We start from the raw sequence: 27,804 nt of genomic DNA, 5'->3' as shown, positions 1-27,804 counted from the left end.
GGTAGCTTGAAGGCTTCATTAGAAACCAACAAGGAAAGACATTCTAAGGAGGCAAACAAAGAGGAAGCATATTTATCACATTATTTCCTTTCTCTCATTACAATCTCAGTTTTCAAAAAACTGCAATCGCAAATATGTTCCCAGTTCTGATTGATGTTCAGTAGAGCCAAAACCCAATAACTAGCAGTCAGCCCTTTTATTGCACAGAGGTTAATTAAAGAAAGGTGAGATATTCCCCACGGCAGTTAAAAAGACACAGGCAAGAAACAGGGACGCTACATTCAATTATCCAAGTCTCAGCCAGCAGCCCGAGTGTTGAAAATACTGTTCCAAGAAGAAGATACATGTTGACAAACGGTTTTAACAAAGGATCAACCTAAAACCAATCTTGACTATAATCCCTCCAGCTTTGTACTTTGCAGATTACAGACATCTCACACACAAAAATGAAGAGCAATGTTTTGATTGTGCTTTTTACTGACCAGCTTCACAAACATGGTGAGTTCAAAGCCTATGCTGAAAGTGGATATTTTCATCTGCCTCTGTGCTTTGGAATGACTTCATATCATTGAGATATTTTTCACTCTAAATGATGCCCGGATTGGTCACAATTTGTTACTTATGATTAAAATTGCAGCTGCCCATTAAAAATGCATTTGTGGCATTCTTCACATTCTCCAGAGTCAGCTGAAATAAAACCACCCCTGCCAAGTGGTTTCACAGCCTGGCACTTGAACAGCAAGAACATTTTCTACTATGTTTTTAAAACATTCTCCTTTTTTTCTGAAATTTACCACTCTCACAACAAAAAAAAAAAAAAAACCACCAAACAACTTTGACTCAAAAACATCACAGGCAAGAGTGGGAAGGGTGGTTGAAAGCTGAGCAGGGATGTTGGGAGATGCTGGAGGTAAACACTTCTCCACAAGGTTCATCTGTTGGGATCTTTCAAGCCTTGGGCTACAGTAACTCCCTCAAGATTTTTCGAGAGCAAGCACAAACCATCCTGATCAGAAATCTCCTGTCTCTCACATTCATCACAGCTGCCCAGACTCACAAATTTAGAGTTCATATTCTGGCTCTGCTCCAGACTTTGCCATACCTACATTTCAGCTCCCAGCAGTGAAGCCTGGCTCCAGGCGGGCACCCACCATCCACCCAACATCATGGCCCTAGTTACACTGGTGGCCTCCAGATACAAGCAAAAAGAATTATGACCATGTGAGGGTTTTCATCTCACTGTAATAACCCCATAAGTGTAGCTCTTGGAGCAGGTTGTTTTTTTGGGGATTGATTTATTTATTTATTTATTTCCTTTTAAAATAACCTGGCATAAAATGCAAGCCTTACCTCATTGCTGTCTATTTCACATTTTGCAACTTAGGCCACAGACAAATCAGTACCTATGTTATGTTTTGATTTTCCTCTTATTTGCTGCTTAATTTTCTTATTTATGTTTAAACAATATATCAAATAAATTACTATCCTTTTCCTTGAAAGCTTTTGTTTACATTTGCATGCCTGTGAAATTAATTATGTAGAATCATAGAATGTTTTGGCTTGACCTTTAAATGTCATCTAGTTCAACCCCTCCTGTGCTAAGCATGGACTCCTTCAACTAGATCAGATTTCTGTCTAACCTTACCTTGAAAGTTTCCACAGAAGGGACATCTACCACCTCTCTGAGCAACCTGTTCCAGAGCTTCAGCACCTTGATTGTAAAAGATGTTTTCCTTGCACCTCATCTGAATCTACCCTTTTTTAATTTAAAACCATTACTCCCTGTACTATCACTACAGGCCTTGCTAAAGAGCTTGTCCCCACCTTTCTTGTAAGCTCCCTTAAGGTACTGAAAGATTGCAAGGAGGTCTCTCTGGAGTCTTCTCTTCTCCAGGCAGAACAACACCATCCCTCTCAGCCTTTCCTCATAGGAGAGGTGCTCTGTCCTTCCGATCATCTTTATGACCCTCCTCTGGACTCACTCCAAGGCTCAAACCTTTCCTACGCTGAGGACCCAGAGCTGGTGCAGCACTGCAGGTGGGGTCTCACTAGGGCAGAGGAGAGGGGGACAACCACCTCTCTTGACCTGCTGGCCACATTGCTTTCTATACAACCCAGGATACTTTTGGCTTTCTGGGCTATGAGTACACATTTGCCAGGTCATGTCCAATTTTTCATCCACCAGTACCCTCAACTGCAGTGCTGTTCTCTGCAGGGCTGCTCTCGTATTTTACAGCTCATGGATATTTGGGACTCAGAGAAGAACTCTGGTATTGTTCCATTTCACCTTTTCTCACCAAGTTCTGTTACGACCAGAAATTAATTATTTAAATTAATCCCTTTATTATTATTCAGCAGAACTTATATTTGAATACTCTTTCCCCCCAAACTTAATATGCTTCAACAACTACCTTTAGGATACTCCCTTACAAGAAATTAAACTCCAAAGCTTTGTGATTATTTTTGAGTGTTGTCAGTTCAGACTTAGCATTAAATTAAAAGCTGTTTCATAATGTTAAAAAGAATGTTCTGTATAATAATCTGCCTTCTGATAGTAATCTTGTATAATTGATGCCCCCTTTCCATGCAATCTTTTGTGTTCTAAAGTTTACTCTGTACTCCCACATGGAAAATTAGATCCTTCAGCATGTGGAGACATTTACAGAATACAGCTCACAACTACCCACTGAATAAATAAAATAGTGAAACGAAGGGAAAATCATGTTAAAATATAAACTATTTTTTCTTTCAAGCACTACCAGTGTCTTCATTTAAAGACTGTTCACTCTAAGAGGTTCATGTTAGAGATTCACATGTGCTGCTTCATCTCTCATCAGGACAGGGAAAGTCTCTGCTGGAGGTTTTTTCCACCTTCCATCCCAGAAAAGCTAATTACAGTGCTCGCTGGAGTGGTGGGAGAGGGAGCAGGTTCAACGCCCAGATCTACAGCCATGCCCACATACTCATTCTCTATTCAGTTTCTCCTGACTAAATCCATCAGCGGAAGACCGAACACCACAAACACAGATCTACCCAAATCCAGGAAAACTATTTTAAAGCCATGCTGGACAGCCTATCCACAGAACTCAGCATGAATCCCAGAGAGCTTGAAACTGTGACAGAAGACCTGAGGATACCTTCTGAGTGCCCATCATGCAGGCACAAGTACACCATAGCACATGTCCCCCTCTCCATCCTCTCCACTTTGCTGTGCATTTTTCCTTGCAGAAACCATACTATGCTATAAATCTAGAAGTGGTTGCGGCAATGGTAAAAATCTCCTATAATCTCATCATTTTAGTTCTTGCATCTTAGATTGTTTCAAAGTCCTTTGTCTGGAACTTGGGAGCAATTAAAACCTGTTAAATCTTTAGCAAGATCGAAGTTGAAAGATTTTTTTAATCCTCTGTGTTTGTATGTTTTATGTTCCAGACACCTAACTAAACTGCTTGAAAAATATCTTTAGAGAAAGACCAACTCATTATCTCCCACTGTTTTTCCAGTTTCCTAACAGAAAATGGATACTTTCCCTTCCTTCCCTAATTTAGCAGGCATCACCACAGAATCTGTGCAGTGGCCAGATTCTGATCCATCTCAAAGAGGGGATACTCTGAAATCCCTGGAGCTGCTTATGGGTTAGACAACAAAGTGACTTTACAGGACACTACAGTCCTTGCACCACCAGTTTGCAGAAACATGTTCAGTGGGCACTTCCAAAACTGAGGGTTCCTTCAGCTTCAAATGTACCATCCAGCAGAACTTATAGAGCCTTTAGCAGAAGTTATAGCATCTTTCATGTGAATTAAAGATCTGCTGGTGACTATAAGATGATGATGAAGCAAACTTTTCAAAGACCAAAATATTCACCTATCTTCTAGGAGAGAAGAAACTGGGTTCTCAGTAGCAAGAAATAAATGCAAAATTGGAATAAAGTGAAATTACTATCTTGAAAATAGTTACAAAGTTCTGCTGGAAGGAGCAGAACATTTCCTGTCAAAATGAGTTTTATGTAAAGAATTTTCCTCTTGGTGTTTGTTTCCTCTTGTATTCTCCTCTTTCCACATCCTCCTCTGGGGCTACAGGATATGATGACACACAGTTTCAAGCAGGGCAGAGATAGAGGATGGGATTCCCAACATTGTATTTTAAGGACATAGGGAGAAAATGTAGAAAACTGCCTTTGCTCTTGAGAGAATTGAGTTTATCTGGGCATCTCACTAGTGTGGTGCCAGAGAGTCCAGGTGAGACCTGTCCAAAGGTAGCAAGTGCATAATTGTTTCCTTTATAGGTCCAGCAGCCCACAGGTTTTACAGGAAAAACCAGAAGGTACACCTTACACAACTTTTCCTATGCAGAAGCACATAGAAGAATAATGCAATCCACAAAGAGGTCAGAGGATGCATCATGATCAGCTCAAATACCCTCCAGAATGCAAAGATGCCAGAATCTCCTCCTCTGAAATGCAGCACTGCTAAAAGTGTCAGCTGCCAGAACTACTTTTTTAAAACAATGCAGAACCTGACATGTGCAGAATATGAATTTGTGTAAGGCTTTAAAAATAAATAAATAAAAATTTTACATTATTCATTTTTGTTCTTCCAAACAACCCCAAGCACAGTGTCTGTCTGTTCAACCAGCAAAACTATCCTCCCTTCATGGTGCTGAAGGACCTGGTTAAAAGCAAAATAAAAAGCAGCCTCGGTGTGATTTTTTTTTTTTTTTAATCATGTGCCAAGTATGACAGCAGCCTTGTGCACAGGAAGCATCTGGACACACTGGAAAGAATTTCCTGACCAGCTCTGAGTTACAAAGTGAACTAACAGCTCCTTTACACCAGCTACAGAAGGGCAAATTGCTCCCATGCTATCACTTTTGGGGAAAAATAAAGGTGGGGGGAAAATCCCCCCATCATTATTCTACCTAAAGCAAGCAAACAATCAAAACCCAAAAAGCCAGTAAAATGGATACAGAGGCTTTTTGGTTTGGTCTGTAAACTCGGAATTCCATGATACCAGATTATGCAGTCTGAACTGCTCAGCTGTGAGAAGACAAACTTGGAAAGCAAAACCCTATTAAAATGTTGAATGAGTAAAATTATCTATTTATCTTCTGAAAGATAACTCGCAAAAATATTATTAAGAAAAAACAAACAAAAGACCAGGTAAAGGAAACACAGCATGTTACTAGCTTGAGGAAAAAAAATGCAGTTTAATCTTTCATAAGCTTTCCACACAATACAAAGTCTATCTGTCTAAATTTCTCTTAAATGGCAGTGACTTTGAAGAATAAATCCACAGCTGGTGATTTATGTTGATTAGAAAAGCCTCAGTATTATCAGTCTTCAGGACCTTGAGGTGTTTACCAAGAAATCTGATCATAAAAGATGATTCCCTCACTCCTTAAACCCAAATGTTTGTTACTTTTTTACAAAATACTTTTAATACCTTCAGTCATTCCGAAGTCAGTTAAAATAGAAGCAGGAGCAAATAGAAGTTGTTAGGAAAGTTACACAAGCACCCACCAGCATCTTCTCAGGAGGGAAAAAAAGCAAGAAGAAAGAGACAAGGCTCAGTGGGAAACACAAACAGAGGTGGCTGAAAAATTGGTAAGATTTAGAAAATAAATATGGATAGTAATGACCTGTAAAAAACATGTTCACAACCATTCCAACATATAAAGACGGAAAAAAGTGCAAAAAATTAACTTGGCAGTGCTGGGTTAATGGTTGGATTTGATGATCTAAGAGGTCCTTTGCAAACTGTATGGTTCTGTGACTAACTAAAGGCTTCCTTTCTTGGGCTGGGGAAGGATCCTGAACAAGTCAAAATATGTACTGTGAATGTTTTTGCCAGGCTTAGACTCCAGCACAGGGAGCAGTCCTAGATGTGCTATTCAGGGGGGAGTTGGTGAGGCCACAGAGTACAAGAAGCTGTGAAATGATGTATTCACCTGCTAAGTGAGCAGCTGATGACCAGAAATACAATTACTCTCCCTGCAGTTACTGTGGATGGTGCCACCATCTGTACATTTATTTAACAGCCTCTGGATGCCTGTTAAACTTTGCTCTTTTTGATTTCTGTGGAATGAGTTTCACAGGTTATACATAATGTAAAAGGAAAAAAAAAATCCTTACAGAAGGCTTATTACTCACTGATCTTCTGCTCTGTTGAGAGACCCCTGTTCTTGAATAATAAAGCAAGGATGAGAACAGTCTCATTCGTTTCCTCTGACGCACAATATAGGACAAGAAGAAATGCTGACTCAAGTCACCTTCAAAGAATTTTAAAGCATTCAACGATGCCACGAAAAACTCAAACACCTTCCCCTGTGATACACATTCAAGGAGATTTTTCATTAATTTCGTCTTTGTTTCCCTTTACAGCTGTACAAGTGAAGCCGATTTGTAAGTGGTTGAGGTTCTGGGCAAGTGTTAATTTTCTGCCAGTTCACAGGCTCAAGGGAATTGCACGTACACAGGTCCTGGTATTCCAAAGGTCCCATGCAGTAAGTTCCTGCCCTCCTTCAGAGTCAGGCCACGTTCCTGGCTCCTGCCACGAAGCACTGAAGGTATTTCCCAGGGCAGGCAAGACCACAGAGCAGGCTTGTAGTCCTATGGAAAACTACAGCTACTGACTTAGAGATAACAGAAATCAGCTATTCTAGGCCACCCAGGAAGGGTACAAAGAGAACAGACACATTCTTCAGGAAATACATTGCCCTGCAAAGTACTTTGTTTATCACAAATGGCCTCCCATGCCTCTGCTTAAGAAACAAAACAAAGAAAAAAAACAGGAAAAACCTGACATTGAGGTCTTACTTCAAAACTTCTTCTGTAAAATAGGAAAATTAAATTAAATTTCAGTGTATGTACAATTCTGGTGATTGGAAGAACACTTTCCTTATTACTTTGTCTCTCACAGTTGGTCCACACTTCAAATACTTGTACAGATACTTTTCAAAAGTCTCTGCATTCAAAAAAGGTTCCAACCTCTTTATGTTACTGAAAAAACCTTAAAAGATTGAAGTATTTAAGGGGTTTCTGGAGTGAATGGAAGGAAAACAATTTTTAAAAATAAAGTTTTATTTTAACTTCTTTTTCACAATTTTTTAAAAAATGACACACACACTTGTCCTATTTTTTTCCTCTGCAAACTGTATGAAACTGTATTTCCTCCAGATGATCATGACTTTGAAATGACAGCAGGATACCAAATACACCTGGAATAAAAGTATTAAACAAATCCTCACCCTCTCTTGCCATTTCTTTCCTATTTCCTCCCAAATCCTGTGCCAGGTCTCCAATCTCTGCCCCAATAAACTTCTGACACCTCTCTTCCTAATGTTTCTGTCAGCAAGCTCAGCTGCAGAATAACCAAAACAGCTACTCCAGTTTTACTGGCACCACACTGCAGAAGCAAGACTGCCACAAACTCTGCCCAGCATATCCAACCCACTAGTCCTGCTCAGTGCTCCTCCCACCCCTAAAGACTGATATTGTTTCACAGAGCCTTAGGATTTTGCTACTTTCCCATTCTTTGTTTTCACATTGCATTGTGCACCCATTCCTTGTGAGTATCAATCCAGTCTGCCCTGAGGGCTGTGTGTGTTTTCACACAGATGCTCTCTGCACCATTCTTTTAAAACATGTAGGAGACCAGAAAAACAAAACCCATTAAGACTATCACACTGCACATCCAGCACGCTGATGCTAGTCTGCAGAGAGAACAACTTATCTAAGCAGGACTGAGATTTATCTGGCTGGGGAACAGCTCTGTGGAAAAGAGTCCTAGTGTAGTCCTAGTGGACAAGTTCAGTGAGTGAGTGGTGGTGTCCTGCTGCAGCACAGAAAATCAGCAGGATGCTGGGCTGCACAGCCAACATCAGCAAAGATAGTGAAGTAATTACCCCAATTTACTCAGCACCCGTCAGGCCATGCTTGGAATACTGTCTCCAATTTTGGTTCCTGTTACACAAAACAGATATGGGCAGGCTGGAAAGGCCTCAGAGAAGAGCCACAAAGATGATCAAATACGGAGACTGAAGGAGATTAATGGTAATGGGAACAAGGTACTCCTGGGGAGATTCTGACTATGCACAAAAGGAAAACTTTTCACATGAGAACAACCAGCTATTAGAATAGTCTCACCAGAGAAGTGGTGAATTCCTCAGTGCTGGACACCTTTAAGATTCAGATGGACAGAGTGCTGGGCTATCTTGTATAGCCCATTTTTTCTTTTTGCCAAGAAAAATTGCAACAGATGATCATTGAGGTTCCTTCCAACTGGTATTCTGGGCTTTTATGATTTAATGGAATGAAAAGAAACAAAAATTCATTCTCTTTACGTATATATACAAATTATGCATAAAATGAGATATACTTTAATGCAATATATGGGAAAAATTACAATGTATATACAATCATGCTTATCACTACAAAGTACTACACAGAAGAGAATATTACTTTTCCATATGGATTATATATTACACCTGGAAAGAATGATTGCATGCACCTGAGCCTCTGGTTCAGGGAACTTGGGAATGTATGTATTATCCCTCAGAGTTGCAAAGCACACAGTAAATAATGCAATTCAAGTTACAATGGCCCCAAACACCCATTTGCCTCCCCACAAATGAGCCGGGCACTTGTCTTACACTGGTCAGATCATCCAGATTGAAGAACAAGTTTTGAAGTTTTAAAACATCCTTCACTCCTGTCTCCAATGTATCAGCACTTCAAAAACAATTCACATTATTTTTCAAATATAATAATCAACTGAGAAGCTATGGGTACCTGGATTTATTTTTTGGATCTCAAATCTACAATACAGTGCACTATTTAGACAAATCCTATAAAAAGTTGTTCAACAGGGTTGTGCCAACAATCCAGAGTGTAGGAACCAAACACTTCTCAGACCACTTTAATAGACTTTAGAATTATTTTGGAATAAAACCAATTTTTTCACTTCCTGCGTCACTGAGTAGAAGATACCATGCGCTCTCTGATGTGCATATTAGATGAGAGTTGAAAATTAATTCAAGGTAGAGCCAAAAGCAGTATAAACCTAAGACCTGTGACAAATAATGAGGTATAGATAACTTTCAGGGTTGTTGTGAAATGTTGACACCTATTCCCCACAATACAACATGATTAAAACACATCTCAGTTCTCTGCATCTCTGCCTACAAACTCACTTGTTCCAGTCCATCAAGTAAGAAAACCATCAATGGCCACCTCTAGCCTTATCTAAATAATAAGCCCCAAGGAGCTAAATTCTTTATGTTACTATCCTTCCCTGACATTTTTTTGTCTTCTACAGTGTAGCACATGAAGCTGCTAAGTGTTATGTGCGCTGCTTATTCTGTAAGCAAATTGCCTGTCACACACAGACTCACAAATACTGCCTCCAAGCCTTTGTCTGTCCTCCTTTCTACAGAATTATAGGATGGTTTAGGCTGGAAGACACAAAGATCAACTAGTTCCAAATCTCTTGCCATGAGCAGGTACATGACCTGTTTTTCAGTTGTATAAAAATGCACTTTTTTTGTTATGGGGACCTCTGAACTTCCTTACAGACACTGGAGTGACTAAGGCCTTATGCAAGATCCCCAGGGATTAGATTAATAATGATGTGTGAGATTTTGCATGAACTGTGTCACCAGGGATTAGAAATGTTAGAAGGAGAACTAAAACGAATATATTTCTTGTCTGGGTTTTTTGTTGTTGTTGTTGTTTGTTTCTTTTCATTTCTTCTCATTTGACTACACGCATTCAGGCTTGCACAGCCTGGAGTCCAACTGATCACGCTAAAATCCTGAGAATAGAAGCATAACTAGGAACAACAAACTTTTACTGCAATATTTTAGAATCCACTCTTCAAAACAGATATTGTTCAAAATTTGTAAAATGGGATCTGCGAGTGTTGACAAGTCAAGAGCTTTTCAGAGATTTTGCATGTCAACATCAAAGTGACTGTTTAACAATATTCTTCCCCACTTAGCCCATGAAAGAAATCAATCTTCTCATCCAGCAGTTCATAATGAAAAGTGAGTGGGTAAAACTGAATCAATCCTACACTTCACATAAAGAACTTTCCCAAACTCACCACAAATAGTGTACTGACATGAAAGCATAAGACGTGCATTTATACTTTCAGAAAGCTTTTAAATTATGCCGTTTATGTATATGACAGACATCAAGAATCTTGAGAGTGGGAAAAGACAGTTATGTGTAAATTAGAGAGATTTGTAATAACCAGGTTATTTTGGTATAAGCACATTCATTGGCCAAGCTTTGTCGAGAGACAGTCTTGCTGTTTAATCTACAGAAGTAAAGAATAAACAAGACTTCTCTAATAAAAACTTCCTGAACAGTATGTCTTACTTGATAATGTCTCAATCCTTATATTCTTTTCAGATGTTATATTATTTCATATTTCTTTAATATATTCAACTATTCTCTTTAGTGTGCATTCTTCTCTTATTCACAATTATAAAACCAAAAACATCAGATTTTTAGCAGATATATCTCTTTTAAAATTCCCAAACCCAACAATTTCCTACAAAACTGGTGGAAAGTCAAGTACAATAGAGGACAGACTCTGCTCCACAACCCAGAGCAGAACAGGTGCAGAACAGGGAGAGAACAGTGACAGCTGCTTGTAACACTCTCATCTCTTCAAGCAGATTCTAAGTGTTCCTAGTCAGACTCAGACCATGTGGGTCTGACAGTTTGTGCAAAGGCTGTGATACACAGAACTGAATTTGGCATGGCAGGTCTGCTGTGACCAAAATGTGTGTCAAGAGCTCAAGCATTAATTGCACATACATAAGTGAGTATTTGCTCCCAGTTAGATGCTTCTAACTTTCTCTAGGGAAGAGACATTTTAAATTGCCTTCTCAATATAATTTTGACATAACTTGTAACTACCTTTACACATACCAGATTTCAGAAATCCCTAAGTCTGACTCCTAAGACATTGTTATTAGCATACTTGAACTGCAGGAAGTACTGCTGTGCTCTGCAGTACAAGCCACAAGTGTAGGATTTGCCTTATCTGAAGCACAAAAGCAGAATCCCAGGAACTAATCTGATCCTTCTATCAACAACACATTTAAAGGAAGATTATCTCTTCTGCAAAGACTGGGTGTCCTTCAGTAATCAGTTCTCTGCTGGCTGCTATTGATAGCTGAACAAGCTATTCCCAGAGGTACCACTGCATTTCCCAACCAGCCATGAAGAAAAGAAGCATAACCATTTCCTAAGTCGTGTACAGTTGAGGAAAAAAAAACAAAGATTAACTCAAGTGCTCATTTCCCTCTCTGATCAGAAATATCTGATTATCTGTGAAATGTGGCAAACAAACTGTCCCCTCCTTACCATTTTAACTGAATTTCATCATGCACTTCCAAGATACTAGATGGAACATGAATACTCAGCATTTCACAACAGTGGAGGAGGGAAAAAGAAGTCTCAACTCCAGAGAACTCAGGTGTATATACACATACAAAGCCCTGTTTTCCTGAGATTTCAATCCAATCCACCAGATTAGAAAGCCCAATAAGCACCTGAAATTTCTTATACTTATCTGATCAAGGTCTCCAAACCCCTGCCACAAATCACAATTTTTGTCATCAAATTGATTCAAATAAAGCAGTGACTGATTTGGTCTATTGTTTTTTGGAGGCCTATCAAAATTATTTCTTGATTGCAAAACAGGTATAAATAATAGCTGGTAAGCACTTCTGAGTGCTGATTTACTGGTTCATTAGTGTCTGAAAACATGGCCCAAAGGCTTCTCCTGCAAACATTTCGAGTGCCACTATTATTTATTAACTATTATTGCACTCTTTTGTAAGTGGGAAAAAGAGCAGGAAGTGAAATCAACAGACTATATTTAAATCTACTAAACCAAGAACAAGCACTGCAGCTGGTCCACTACTGCCATACAGAAATGGTTTGGGACAAATTAATTCACTTCTGACAAATATATCCCTCCTAATTCTATCCACAGAAATACCTGAACATCTTCCATCTACTTTCTTAGATACCATCAAACCCTGTTTCATCTGAACTACTAAATTCCTTTCTAGTTGTTGCTCCTCCTATGCTCATTCTATATAATAATAAGGTTTAGTATTACAAAAAGGGGAAAAAATTAACCCATATGCTCTTACCAAGTGACTCTCCATGCTCAAACTCTCACAAGGTCTCATTTTACCAGCAAAACGTATACTGGTGAATAAAACAGCAAAATTAACCTTAGAAGATAGTATAGATCTATATTCCTTCTCCACATTCAACACAGAGGTATTCGTAATAAACAGGCTTTCTGAAGGAAAGGTATTGCATCATTTTCCAATTGTTGTGCAATCAATCACTTGATATTTTTGTTTTATTAGATACTTCTCTGTCTGAAGTGACAAGAAGGTACTGATTATTACTTTCTCCAGTCTCAAATCTGGCATTTGTCCCAGCAGCAGGGAAAGGGATCAGACAGTGTAGAACTACACTTTCCCATCCATGTGCAAATGGTACTACAGTTACCTAATTTTCCTGAAATATATAAGAACATATTTTCTAAGTTCACTGCTAAGTGTCTGGCAGTAATAAATGAAGGCTACTATTTGGACAAACTTGTCATAATTATTTCTAGACCCTAATGCATTCCACTAAATATTCCTACAGTACTGCCAATGTAAACACTAATGAAATACCCAGAGCAGGCATTGTTATCACTCATGTTTCACAGTGATGCCATGTGAATATGTAGGAAAGCAGATATTGCCCTCCCAGAAAACTTTCTCTCCTATCCTTTACAGGATTCCTGTGCTTTTACATCAGCTGATAAAACAACTTTTAATCATCTGTGTTGGCATACACAGGCACACAGTACATTTTGAGCCTGCATTTTTGGCAACACATCCTAAAATTTAGCAACAGGAAAAGCTTTGATTCATAAACCATAAGATCATAAATAACCACATAGATACTTTCAGCTTTTAATCCAGTATCTCATCTAATCTGCACATAAAACAGTTCAAAGAATATGTCTTGCCCACTTCCCTTAGCAAAACAGACAATGGCGAACTACCAAGACTGGTTAAAGATTTCTGCTGCCTGCCCTAATATTTTCTGCCCTTAGTTTTGAGACTGGCAGTAGCTCAATAACTCAGAATTTTATAATTCATGGAAAAATACATAGTAAACATAAATGAAGAATAGTAAGTATATAGGGATGCTGCTTTTTTCTTCTAAATCATGAATGAAGTAATTCTATAAAGCACATTTTGCATAGAGCAAAAAGACACTTTTTATGTATAAATGATGTTCACTTTTCACCATGTATTTTACTAGTAGGAAGAATCTTGCAATGTAATGAACACAAACTTTTTCCTAAGGAAAACTAACATAGGCACTATTTTTAAGTCATGTAAAGAATACCAGAACAGAGAAATGGTTCAAAGAGAAGACCTTCTCTGGCAGACAACTGACCAGACAGTAAGTTAAATCTCCTGATGATCTTAAAAATTCTCCAATTATGGATGCATGACTGAGCTTTCCCCACAGTGTTTACATGACCTCCAATGAACATCCTGAACTACAGCCAATATTCACTAGAACCAACTACTGTGTAAACAATTGTGAAAAAATATACAGGAAAAGCTTTGTCAAGTTTGTAGTCCATAACTGCATACAGTGGGAATTGACAGAGCCTTTGCAATACAAATAGTGCCCCAAATCAGCTCTCCACACAGAGAAAGTTTCCAGTGATAAGGGACACATGTAAGGCACGTTCTTTTAAAAAACTGACTCCCATTAAGCAGCTCATTGTTCATAAAGGGAATGGTGTTTACACAGGAAAAAGTCCACTTTCAACAAATCTGAAATCCAACAGATGTTTCCTTCTATCTAAGCAAAACAATTTTGTGACCCATTTCTGCCCAATTGGAAAGCTTCAAAATTATTTCTGCAGGAAAAAATCCTCTCCATACTTCACAGAATGATCTTGGAAAACACATTCAATAAAACTTGTATTTCGAAATTGCAACTATTACTAAAGTGAATTAACTTTTAAAAAATCACTGTTCTTTAAAGAAAATGTCTTATGATCTGAAGAGACACAGCATGATAATTTAGGTTTTAATTCTCTTTTGCGGAAAGAGAAAGTAGGGCAGACTGTTAACTCACAAGTGCTCTGTATTGCAATTGCTCTCCTTAAATCAATTTAATCTCCCTTCTTCAGACCTCCTGCAACACCCCTCCAAAGCTCCTGGCTGCTCTTGGCTTCTTCAAATCTCATGAGACTTCTCTGCAAACAGCAAATTAATAACAGAAGTGGCTGATCAGAGTCTAAAAGGTGGATCTTTTAATTTTATTTTACAGTATACACTAATCATACAGCAAGCCTAATTACTCTGTAGAAGCATAGAAGACAAAGAATTGTCTTCTATGTAGACAAAGAATTGTAAAGACAAATAATTTAGAAGACAAAGAATTTCAGGCTTTGCCAAAGTTGTTGAGACTGACACACCTTACTTTGACTTACCATCAGGAGAAAGTTCCAGGGCTTTCAGGATGTACCTGGTGGCATTACATCATTACAGAGCAAAGCTGGATCTGGTGACATTCTGCTGCACAACTGTATGCTGCAAAGACAGCATCTTCCAAAGAGTTGGTGCACTTTCTGTACCCAACAATAATGAACTGAGATGGATCACAGCTTGCTGAGGATTTTATCAATTTTTTTATACCTTTGATAAAATGTAGCTGCAGAGGTCAAATAAATTACATTAACAGCTAGATACAAACATCAAAGCCAAGGTTAAAATAGTCTTAAACATGAGTATGACAAGTGTAATCAGCACATGCAACCTTCTGTGCCACCTTTACTTCCACAAATCCCTTCTTCACTCACGTTATTTTTTGTTCAGCTATTTTGAGAGCATTATACAAAGTTTCCACCTCTGTAATGTTTTATGTGCACCACCTTCAGCATTGAGGTTCCTTACTCCAGCTGAAGCCTCTGCATGCCCTAAAATGAATATAGGAAGGCAGAACTGAAATCTGTCAGCCATGCAATGCACCATCATTATAACCAACACAAAGATCAGCAATGCAAAAGAAACCCACTGAGATGCAATTCAAATCTGCCTATCAAACAATTATAGCAGAAAGTAGAAGTGGTTTTCTCTCTCCCTCAGTAATCCTATTTGTCCTTTAAATAGATCTTAAGCATAATCTTCAACTGTCAGCAGTTCTGTAAAGAAATACCAGCTCAGACCTAATTGGATTTGTCAGACAATGGCAAGCCCAACAGTTCTCTGAGATCTAACAGCTGAACAGTTGTGGGGCAACCTTGCACACTGTAATGTAAGAATATGAGTTCATTTCAAGAGGGAATATTTCCTCTGAAATTAAGTGATAAAAAGACATAATTTGTTGCACAGAACCCTGTGCCTTAGCAATATCATGATGTGGTGTGACATAGCTAAGGTTGTGTGAGCTGCTCCATATAGAAAATGTTCTGCCATTAACTGTTCACTGTCACTTCAGGCTGCTCTGAATATAGGAAAATGGGGGTAAAAAAATCACTGAGAATTGTGACTTGAACACATAACAGTAGCATTTGAAAATAAAACAAATATATCTTACATCACATATAAACAAAAAAGATAGCAGAATACGTATCTTAGTTGAAGAGCAGAAATACTTCCTATTCCTCTGGACTTTTTGTGCCACCTACATACATACCACACAAAAACTTGCCCTCTGTGCCCTCAGCTTCCTGTTCTGTTCAGACTTCCATGAGCTGGAATAGTGCATTTTAAAGACAATCTAGGGGATAATGGCCTAAAGGCCACACTATCCTCATCCTTTGAAATCATGGAGAGGTTGTATGTTCAGGAAGCATAATAAGCCAAATATAAAACACTTCCAATGACTACAAATTGTGTTTTCTTTAATGCAGATCTGGATTATTTCATACATATCTGGATCCAGAAGAAAAGTTATAATACAGATTTATGTTGAAAATGGAAGTGATGTTCATTTCCATAATTTTAAACTAACAGTCATACAGGTTATGTATCTAAATACATTTGTGTTTAGAAGAATATCAACTTAAGTACTCTGCAATGTTATTTTGTGTATCTGCAGAGTTGGTAACCAGCACGTATATGACTGAGGAATATAAGTAAACTTTGCCCTGAATTCCAACCCATGCTTTGACCTGGGGCAAAAGCCATTAATGTATTGAGTCTATCACTATTAATAGTCAGGAGTTATACACTTGCCTACCTGTTGGCTTATCCACACCAAGGAATCCAGCCTGTCCCAGGATTTTAAACACTTTATGTGCTGGGAACTGTCCTTCTTCTTCCCACTTGTCCACAAAGGGATTAATCTCCTTGTCAATGATCTAGATTTGGAAAACAAATTGCACAAGTTACAAACACAGACATCCTACACAAAAACTTTCTATTACTTTCACCTAAAAATTGTTATTCAAGAAGAAAAAGAAAGAATAATATACAGGGAAGGTTTTGAAAGCCCACTAATTTTCTTACTTCCTGTTGGATTTCCTTATTCTCCACTCACCCACAACTATTACAACAAATGTAATGAGGCAAATGTGAATAATTATTTGAGCAATTACTACTAGAAGAGACCTTCAGGGCTAATTTAAACCTCTCCAAGGTCTATGAAAATGGGTGTTTCCCCCATCTGTTACCTTTTTGGGTACAGTTTCTAGAAAGTGACAGGAAGGGAAATCTGGATTATCCTCAAAGGAACCTTGGCAAAAAAGGTTGATCTGTTCTTGATGACCACACACAGTACCAAGAAAGTCAAGTAGAAGAGATTCCTTTCTTCTCCCTTTGCCTGAAAGACTCTCAAGGAAGTCAGTGCTGCTCAGGGCATTTATGTCTAGTCTATACTTAGATTTCCCCAGAAGTCTGACAGAACACATACTGGAAAAGTATAATCTTCTTCCAACATAATATTTATAATATTCCCAAGTCTAATCCCTGAGCAACTCTTGACTGGTCTCCTGCTAGTGCTGCACACCTTTCAAAAGTCAGTGTCCTAAGCTGCCTGACTACAGTCCTTACACTGTTCAGGCTGCAGCATTCCCTTCCAGCCTTTGCAAGCAAACACGTCTGGAGTACAGCCACTACATTCAGCAACACTTCCAGGTTTCAGGGCACAAGAGCTGGATGTCTTGCTCCAGGAAGTCCCGTATTTCCATGGCCATAGGAAAGGAGCAAAGTGGGCAGCCTGCAGGTGTGTTTTTGCTGCCTACTAGTTCATCATGAGGCAGCTGGATTGTGCCCACCTCTACCCACCTCTCCAGCCCAAACCAGGCCTTGGCACAGGCTGCTTCTGCCATGCAGCCAAGAGCACCACACACCTCAATCTGCCTCATGAGAGGGTCCAAATGGGAAACATCCTCCTCCCAAACTAAACCCTGCCAAAACAAACACCAGTTCCCAATAGAGGTAATGCCTTTAACCTGTGACCATGATTTTACTAGTATGCTGTTTCATGAAGAGAGAATTTATTATTTCAAGAACTTACTCTTAGTCTTCTTTCCCACTATATAAATAAGTCCTGTGGTGCTAACTATTTCTTGAGCTGGAAATAGAATCCTTTCCCTCCTAGACTTCTGTGTTCTTGAGACCCTGCGGAACCTTCTTCCAAACTATCTATTTATTGCACATTCTTTGGAGAATTTGAACCCATATATGGCTGTTTTCTGCCTTCCAGTTGGCCACAGAAATAAGTATACTTGAATGCTGGTAACAGAAAAATCACTTTTTCATTTCTCTCACCAAATTCTGAGAAATTTGTATACTGAATGTTCAGTTCAACTCATTCAGCAATTATTATCTCTCTCCCTCTGTTATATTGATTAACACAGGCCTAATCATCAATGGTAAAAAAATACTTGGCAGAACCCTATCTAGGAGAGCTCATGTTTCTCTTCTATATTGCCATATCCCATATGCTCAGATCCTAAGATGCTGACCCTCAATGTTGAAGGTGGTGAAACACCTTTTTTGCCTGTAATAGCATCTGGCAATGCTCATTGGATAACACCCAGGGGGATACTTGAAAGAGCATAGAAAAAGTTATTCCAGTATTTTGATGGATCTTGGCAAAAATATGTGGTAAGTATACTAACAGAGAGTTTTGTTTGTTGTAGGTGGTACTGGGCCAAGTGTTTTGTAGCCTACATCCAAAGCTACCTTTGAAGTTAAGCAGATTCTGGATGACTAAGCCATGATTTCTGCAGGTTTGCTCCTGTGCCTTTGCGTAAAACTCAAATTGCTTAACAGAATTGACCTGTAACCAGGTGAGGTTTGACACACTGAGTAAAACAAGATCTTCCTTGCATGATGTAACAATAAAACCCCCAAAGACAACCTCACTCCACAAACCATAAATTGCGTATGGCTTTTAAAAAAAAATTTAAAAATCACAGTCCAGATACTGATAGCCACAGTTTCTTTTTAGCTATTGGATCATTCACTGTGTTTCTGCAAAGATTTAAATAAGTCCTGTCAAAAGCTTTTATGCTTCAGTCACAAATTGCTTGCAAAAAATCACACATGTTATTTTATAATCATAAGAGGACTGGGAGAACACCTTCCCTTGTACTACCACATACAAATGTATGCCAAATTGCTGGAGAGCTGCAGTACTGCTCAACTGGCTGGTGCTTCAGCACTGATTACTGGGTATTGTCATCTCTTCCTAGAAAAGCTAACGGAAACAAGGAGAGGTATTTTTTTAAAGGTTCAGACCAGCAGTGAATGATCAGAAGATTTAACATCTGCTTAAAAACCTTGCTGAAGACAAGTCAAATAATGCTTTGTACTTAACGATCTGATTTGTGCCTTTTCTTGGCTTTAGCAATTTCCTCACATTTGTGCCCCTTAGAAATGTATTTTACACTTGAACTGCAGACACATAATATGTAAGCACCTTAACTTAAACCCTAAGGTATCCATGCAGTGTTTGGCAATTATACAGAAACAAGCCTTCAGCAGTATGTGAGCAGCTGGTCTGCTTATTTATATATACTTTATCATGAGAAACATGGAAATCATGGGTACCAGCATTTAGACTTCCATCACCGGGACAACAACTATAACAAGATCTAAAACTTCTATCAGTAGAAATATTATGCATACTACAGATGCCATCTGACAGACATTCCCAGCCACAAAAGAAATCTTTCCACCCAATCTAGCCTGCTGAATCTCAGCGGCATTTGAGATGTAAAGTTGATTAAGAAGCCATGCAACTTTCCCACCTGCTGAAATACCAGTAAATCACAACAAAAACTGTTTTCCTGACAGCAAGGGCACAGTAAGCCCCATGTATGGAACTGGTGTTTTTCTCAGGCTATTTCGTCCGAACACCAAAGATGCAAATCTAAAGGACTAGGCTCTGGAGGCAGCCCTGGTTTAGCCTGCATCCCAGCATGAGCTCAGGCTGCTCTCTGGGAAGCCTCCAAACAATGGCCTTAGGGCTGTTATCAGCTGTGAATTATTAAAAACACTCTGGACACTTGCCCAGTGGAAAATGCATCAAGCCAACAAATCCACCTCATTTTGAATGATGGTAAGAAAAATAAGTGGTTTTGTTAGAAACTTTCTTGACAAAGTTTTGTGAAAACAGCACCTGTGGCTTCCTGCCCAGGACTGGGGAAATGCCATGGTAGGGTTGGAGAGGGGACACAGACATAAATTCAGATTTTTTTAGAAACAGGAAATTTTAATTTCTTTTCAGAAAAGAGCAATGAAAATGTCCCCCCAAAACACTGCCATAGTTTGGACTATTTTCCACTGAAACTTAGTATATTCTTTAAATGTGAAAAGTAACAAAAAGATATGATGCTGATGAGAATTTTGTGCTGATATTGTACCAGCAACTACCCAGAAACATTAGCAATTGCCACTTGATTCTGCAGTCTAAAGTAAATGCATTCTACAACACTAAAAACTGTACTTGAATTAATGAGAGTATGTATATATGTCCTTTACAGCAGTTAAAGATTAGTTTTCATTATTCACCAGTATGTTTACCTTCTATCATGCAATTCAGAAATTAAAGACCATACCAGTTCTACACACAATACCTCTTCTAAGTATACCCCTTATAAGACTGTACAGCGTACAGTCTCAGCACACTATTAGCAAGATGATGAATTTTGAAACAATAAACTGAATTCTTAAAAAATTACCCAAAATTTTATGGAAGTTTCCTGTGAGTTATACCTCAGCTGAGATTAGACTAATTTACTAGAGAAGCAAGATAAAATGTCTACGAAAAAGGTACTTTGTATAATTAAGAAGATTAAATGGAGTCTGTGGGAACAGGATTAGATTAGGTGTTAGGAAGAAATTCTTTACTCAGAGGGTGGTAAAACACTGGAACAGGTTGCCCAGAGAAGTTGTCAATGCCTTGTCCTTGGAAGTGTTCAAGGTCAGGTTGAAAGGGGACTTGAGCAACCTGATCCAGTGACCAGCGTCACTGCCCATGGCAGGGGGGCTGGAAATAGACGATCTTCAAGGTCCTAGCCAACCAAAACCATTCCATAATTCTATGATTTTATGACATAACTGTTCCATATTATGTTAGGAGCAGCATTTTTTTTCCCTTTAAATCAAGTTACAGCAATTGAACTTAGGTCTATTAATATAATAACCAAAGATTACACAGTTAATAGGATCTTTAATGTAAAAAGCAAATAAATAAACAACAAACCACTAATGACTGTTCTTGAGTGGTTATACCTAGACATTAGCACAACAATGACTTGAACAGGAGGTTCAAGACCAGAGGTTCCTTTGCTTCCCATATCAGCAATAAATAAAGCAAATAATTAACAGCCTTCAAAACAACATTTTTCCTTTAGTGTTAATCAAAACCACAGGCAGCAATGAATGAATGCACTGTGAGACAACTCAGCATTGCAGCAACACTGTGCTGGGGTCAAGGCAGTACTTTAGAAAGACGTAATGCAAAGCTGAGGTGGGCAAACCCATGGGCTACACGTGGGTGCCATCAAACCTGGAGACTTAAACCCACCCCAGGGGTGCAAGGCAGCCAGGACCCCATAGACAAGCTCCTGGCTGGCCATGTGCCTGCAGCCTGTGCAGGTCTTCTCAGCTGCTCCCCAGGAGGGCCTGGGGAAGGTTATCCATGATGATATGGGGTCGAACTAAAAAATAAGTTCAATTTAAAAGCAGACATCCATTCCACGACCCTGTGAAAAACACATGGAAGAAAAAAGTCCCAAGTCCAAAGAGCAGCTTTGGCAGCTTTGCCCACTTCCCACATGTTGATCTCCATCTTGGTTCCCCTGAGACATGCATTCCAAGCACACCTGAATGAGTTTCTAAGAATGTATTATTCACTTCTTCTCGCTCCTGGGCTGGAGGTCACAGTGCTCCTTGACTCTCTTAAGACTCTTCCAAAGCCCTAAGTAAAGTTTGATAGACAATCCTTTCCCAGTAATACTTTTCAGAAGGGTAGGGAAAGGGCACAGGGAAGGAGCTGAATTGTGGAAACACATTCAGGACAGAACTGAGCTTCTGCCACAGCAGAATGTCTACAGCATATAGTAGGCAAAACCATGTTCTGCTGTCCCTCCTGCATTTATGAAGTCCCTCCAGCACTGGCAGGATGGATGGCAGTGCTGTGGTCCCAGTCCCCACAACACGTGCTAGGAGATCCCAGCAGAAACCAGGAGCTGCCCACATGCCCAGATCACGAGCAGGGTGGTGGCAAGGCTGACCTGACAGGCTCAGTGCCCCAGCAGAAGAGGCAATCATTCAGTCTGCAGTGACATCGAGTGCAGAAGCAGAGGCAGTATGTGACTTAAAAGACCACAACAGGCTAAAAATAACCCCATTAAACAAATAAGATTTAACCACACAGCAGCCAGAAAATGTTCCCTGCAGTGCTAACCTTGTCTGCTCATCCAAAGTTATTTAGTGCACTTTCTTCTGGCAAGCAAAATCCATTATTACAAGCTTGCCTGTGGTATGCAGTAATCTAGAGAGTGAAGCTGCAGCCTACTGCTTCCTCTTTCAGGATGCACCACCAGCACAGGGCAAAGGTCTTCAGGAAGTTTTGCAGGACCGTTTCCTGGGGATTGTTTTCTTTGTGGATGGGTTTTTTGAGGGTTGTTTGGGTGTTTATTTTTGTTTGTTTGTTTGGTTGGTTGGTTGGGTTTTTTTGGTTTGGGGTTTCTTTTAATACTAATTGAAACAAGGGGGACAGCCCTCACTCCTCCTATAAAACACACACTATTATTAGTTAGGAGCCCACCTAGGAGATCTGTGTAAAATATAACTCACTGCTATGCAAAGCATCCTGTCAAGACAGCAAATGTCCCAGATGTTGCCAAAACACTCCTCTGTTTCACAGACAAGTCTCTTCTTGCCCACAATACAGAAGATTTGGTATTTAGATACAATATGCACCTCTTACTCCATATCCCCAGTTGGCTACCCAGCCAAATACATCATGTAACACACCTGGGCAAATGACAAGCTACAAGAGTTGCATATGGGATTTGAGGCTGGGCCTCAATGATGACATGGAAACTTTCATACTCTGAGCTGTCATCAGACTGTTTCTGGAAACAAGCCAAAAAAACATCTTCCATGATGATATAGGGTTAACCTGAAAAAGTTCAGTTTAAAAGCAGACATCCATCTCATTACCCTGTGAAAAACGTGTGTCAGAAAAAGAGTCCTAGAAGGAGAATATCCTGATAATTAAAATAAAGAATAAAAATGAAGCTATTTTGACTTAAGCTTTTCAAACCTTTGATTTCCCCAATTTTTCAAACATTTAATGTGCAGAAGCCAATAGCTCTACTTGGTGCCTGCAGGACAAGGTGTAGCCCACACAGAGGAAAAAAAAACCTACTGGATGAAGAGGACACCTCAAGCCAGCTGGAATATATTACTGAGAAGAAAAAAGAAAGTGAGCTTCTCCAATGCTGCTGCACATAGCTGTGGCCAGAACTGACCTTCCAGAGAAGCTGCCAATGGATTTTAAACCAATATTGTTAGGCTTATATAAGGAAAAACCCAGAAAATTTTCCTAATAGCTGGAAAATATAAGGCTTAAATGGGAAATGCATGCATTTAAAACTGGCCAATTAGAGCACTACAATTCCTTTTCGTACCTTCAATTAAGCAGCACCACAGGCAACAAAGTAATCTGCAATCTGCTACTGCACTGGATACCAAAGGCTAGAGTGACCACAAAATAGGGGAACAGACAGTAACTAAATGAAATTTTCCCTTTCTCGAAAGAAAAAAAAAAGTGGAGGCAAAAACCCTATAATGTAAGAGTTGGCAGCTTCTCATTGTGTAATAAAACATACCTGTACTCATCTATTTTTACAAAATCTGATTTTCCATGGAAAAAAAGCATGCACTTTTTAAGCATTCTGCAATTGCGCCTGGTCTATTCATTTGTCAGTATCTAGACATGCTTCTGTTTAAATCATTGTGTTCCTTTCTTTTCTTTCTTTGCAACACAGTTCCTTGCAACAAACAGAATAGATAAAGCAAGGCTGATTACTGGTTCAGAAATTTGAATACTGATTATCTTTTGGTCCCAAACATCTGGCTACAGTTTTTACTTCAGGAAACCAAAAAAATCTAAATCCTGAATCAATTACAAAGTTTTTGCCAACACTTACTGGAATCTAAAAAATGCTACAAGTTTGCCAGGGAGTGCAGAAGCATGTTCTGCCCTCTACCCTACGCAGCTGCTGACATATCTGGGAGCCCCACTGCTGAAGCAGAGAGGGCACACATCATCACTATATTAAGAAAATGAAAGGTTCAGCCCACCACCCTGGAGCTGAGCCCTGCTCAACCGTTTCCTGAGGAATGAGAGACTAGAAGGCAGCTCCAGCTGGGAAGGAACACACATGATCCCAGCCAACACTTTCTCCCTCCTTATGTCATTTTTCCAAAGACAGTTGCAAAGACCAATCCCTCCTCTGTAGACCTGAGTGTCTTGGCAGTCCCTGCACACTTAACCACAACCCCTTCAACTGCCCTATCCAAGAGTATGGCAAAAAAAGGAGAGGATCCCAAAATTTGTGAAAAAGCAAGTGCTGAGGGTACAGCTATTCCTAGGATCTGAGGGCAGATGCTTTTAAATTAGGGTAGTCCTACAACATCAAAAATGTGTGCTGTGCCAACCTAGGCACTGATCTTGGACAAGCCTTTTGGATGACAGGAAGCTCTGTCAACTGGAATAGTATCCAGACTCCTTGTATTGAGTTATGAAAGAGATACAGAACTGAGCAAGTGACCAACTTTTTTTACTGCTGCAAATCATACTTTCCAACACAGAGATGCTGATGGGATATAGCATAATGTCCACCAGAGGCTGGGATGTTGGGGTTTGGGTCCTCCTTCTGACTCTGGGTTACATCCCTGTAGGAACAAAACAAGCTCTCCCACTGCAGCCCACACCATCACATCTGAACTGTCACACAGAACCTGTATCAACTCCAGGTGTTTGCTCAGTCATAAACTGCTTACTGAGACACAATTTTAGTTGTCATAAATGCATAACTGTATTGCCTAATCAAATGTGGCAATGATAAAGCAATATAATAGCTAGATCTGAGACACAAAGATATCTATTAGGTACACTTCTATTAAAAACTGCTCACTGAAAAGTCTAACTAAATACAGTGGAAATTTTTTCTAACATTGATATCGGTCAGGAAAAAAAATCCAGTGTTAGGACACAACTGCAATCTCAGAGGTATGCACTACTCTGACACCAAGTAACAAATAGGAGCATTGATCATAAAAGTGCCTTTATTGCACTTTTGCTACACACTGAAGCATTTGTACAGAAAGTGACATTTTTCCTACTATGAGAAAAAGCTTTTCACAGAGCTTGCCTAAATCAGCTGAAGCTCATTTCTTTTTTTCTTTTTTTTTTTTTTCCTCTCTTCCTACACTTATTTGAAAGCACTTCTTGGTAGGGTGCTAGTAGGTGTAGTGGATGGTCTCTAATATTACAGTGGTGTATCCCAGCTGCCTCTTCCAATAACAAAAAAAAATCTATTATGAAGATTTCCTCTCTGATAAATTACCACCAAAAATTCTTGACACCAGCAGGAGAATTAGCCCCTAAATATTTGTATGATGTTCCTGCCAGACACAAGATGAAAACGAGTACTGCAATACCCCAAATCTGGGAACATATTTTGCTTCCCTTAGATAGAAGGGCAGTCAATGCAGAATCTGTGAGCCTTACCAGTGTCACATCTAACTCTTTTCTTCCTGAAGCTTTTAACTCAGGTGTATGACAAATTAGGTTTTTAAATTACAGGTGCCAGTCATGTATTGTTCAGATTCAGCTGCATGCTTTCCCTCTTCCAGCACTTAAGTGATTCTTTGTAATACCAGCAAATTATAACTTCACCATCCTACAGCAGGGGTTTGTCATTTCTTACTATGATAAATAAACCAACTCCATCCAAGGTGCTCCAATGTGGTCACCGGTCATTATTTTGCAGGTAGTCAGAAAGAGCCTTTTTTTTGACGGAAAATTTACAGAAATTTTACCAGAAAGTTAAAGGAAGTGTCAATATTAAATTCAGATCCTGCATGCTCTAATATGAAGAGACATTAACTGCTGATACATATATATATATAAATAAATAAACAGAAACTCATGATATACAAGCCACAAGAGTGGCAAAAAAGTAGCAGTGTCCTTTGGTGGAGTCTCATAGTCCCGGAGGAAATTCTCATCCTACAGACATACAACACAGTGTAACTATCCTTAGTCACCACTGGGCATAAAATAAAATGTCATTTATATTACACGCAACTCTAGCAAACTGTATGTCAAATTTCACCATTTCCCAAAGTTTCTTACTACTAATGCCAGAGAAAAAAACAAATAGACAGCCCATATACATTCTGTGTATATATATGAATACTGTTGAACATACATACACAGAATAAGTTAAACCTTTTTTCTTCAAACCAGTTATACTAATTACTGAAGCAAGCTGTAGGATATCAGTGTACTGCAAGCATTGTTCAACAAGTTAAGGAAAAGTTACGTTTTCAATTTCCAAGAGGAAGGGTGGTGATCTATAAAGTTGTAAAGGAAACCACTCACAGGATTATTTCAATACCCTTGCTAAAAACAGCCCCCTGGAATTATAAGTCTCTTCCTCATCCTGCTCAGAACAATTGGGAAATTATAGATCATTTAAAGTATGTTACCTTAATATACTAAAAAATAAAATTAATGCAAACAAACAAACAAAAACCCCAGTTCTCACTCATGGAATTGCTCTGCTCATTCCTCTGATTTCTCTGGTACTCACATCTGGATTTAGCTACTGGAAAGGTTGCCCCAGAATATATAACAGGTATACTTAAAATGTGCTGCAGATACTCAATGGTCATTCTCTCCCAAAGACTTTGGGGACACTTTTCAATTCATCCTAAAGTCATTGGGGACAGGCTTAACTTAAGCCAAAACAAACACTGATTGCCAGAAGCTTTTTGTGAACAATATCAGACTGGATTTGACATAAGTAGTGATTTTTCTTTTTTTCCATTATGATCAGAGCAAATCTAAAGTAAGTACTACATAAGCAACATAGGACAATGAAAAAAGCAGATTTATATGGCCTACTCTGATTTATTCTACAAAATATTCATTACAGGGCTTTTTGTGATAAATGTATCATCACATTCCCTCTTAGCCCACGATGTAATTCTCTGCACTGAAGCCAGCAAGGTAGAGCATACTGTTATCTGCACTTCAGTAGGCATGGCAGGCATAAAAGAGGGAGGAGAAAGCTTTATTTTAAAAAGTATTGTGTCACAGAGCAGAGCAGCAAACTCTGCACTAGCAGACACTAATATAGCTGCTTCCCCTGTCCTCAATAAATACACAGCTGCAAATAGAGGAGATACAAAACAATGTGTGTCTTAAACCTGTCCATGCCAAAGAAGCGGGACTTAAAATCATCCGGATTGCCACCTTCACAAGCTCTGGCCTTGTCCTCTGTGTTTCAGGACACCAGTTTATTTATTAATGCAGCTGTTGTCCCTGGGCAGGTAATGAAGAGCAGCGTGCCAGGAAACAAGTTCATCAGGCAGATAGCTCTGCAGATACACAGATACATGAAGGCCCTCTCCAGACAGAATGAGCACAAATTTGACACAATAGTATTAGCAACAAAATCCTACACTATTAATCCAGGTGAGAGAGGAGGATTCATTTCCAGCTTCTTCTACTGGTTCCTTCTGTATCATTCTATTTCTCCTCTGCAAAGAGTCCAGGAATGTAGAGTAATGAAACTAATTTACTAAGAAAGTGACAGGTAATGCATCTCTTTCCCTTCTTGCTGGGTTTCTTTTCTAGAACACAGAAGATGCACTACCTTCTCAAAAAGCTCAATGGTAACACATCTCAGTGATAGAAAACCTGATTAATTACATTGGGTTTGGGATATTTTAACAGTGTAAGTGTGAAAGTTAATGCTGAATAAAAACAAACCTGAGGTAAACATTGCAAGACTCGGAATAAACTCCATTACCTTTTGTCCACAGTGAACTGGAGAAGAGGTGAAATTTGGGAAAAAATAAGTTTATCTGGGGAAATATAAGATTCTGAAAGTAATTTTTGAAAGTGTCCACAAAAGATAGGACAGCATAGGTCGAAACTCACGTTAAAAAGTCAGGCCATCCAGGGCATACTGTTTTGAAAAGACC

The 27,804-nt window shown here is 39.1% G+C and overlaps 1 protein-coding gene across 1 annotated transcript in view; it reads right to left on the bottom strand.

Moving 5' to 3' along the window:
- LOC310919063 (putative acyl-CoA dehydrogenase 6) overlaps positions 1-27,804 on the bottom strand; it is a gene marked incomplete at its 5' end in the record, with an annotated part of 81,389 nt that overhangs the window by 52,709 nt on the left and 876 nt on the right. Inside the window, one exon of the mRNA XM_083878203.1 lies at positions 16,298-16,418. Coding sequence (XP_083734329.1) covers positions 16,298-16,418 — 121 coding nt within the window. The remainder of the gene's footprint in view (positions 1-16,297; positions 16,419-27,804) is intronic.

Source organism: Zosterops lateralis (genome assembly GCF_965231275.1).
Source record: "Zosterops lateralis genome assembly, chromosome: 1".
Lineage (NCBI taxonomy): Eukaryota > Metazoa > Chordata > Aves > Passeriformes > Zosteropidae > Zosterops > Zosterops lateralis.
Note: the sequence above shows the minus strand (reverse complement) of the source record. Positions and strands in the feature narration are given on the sequence as shown.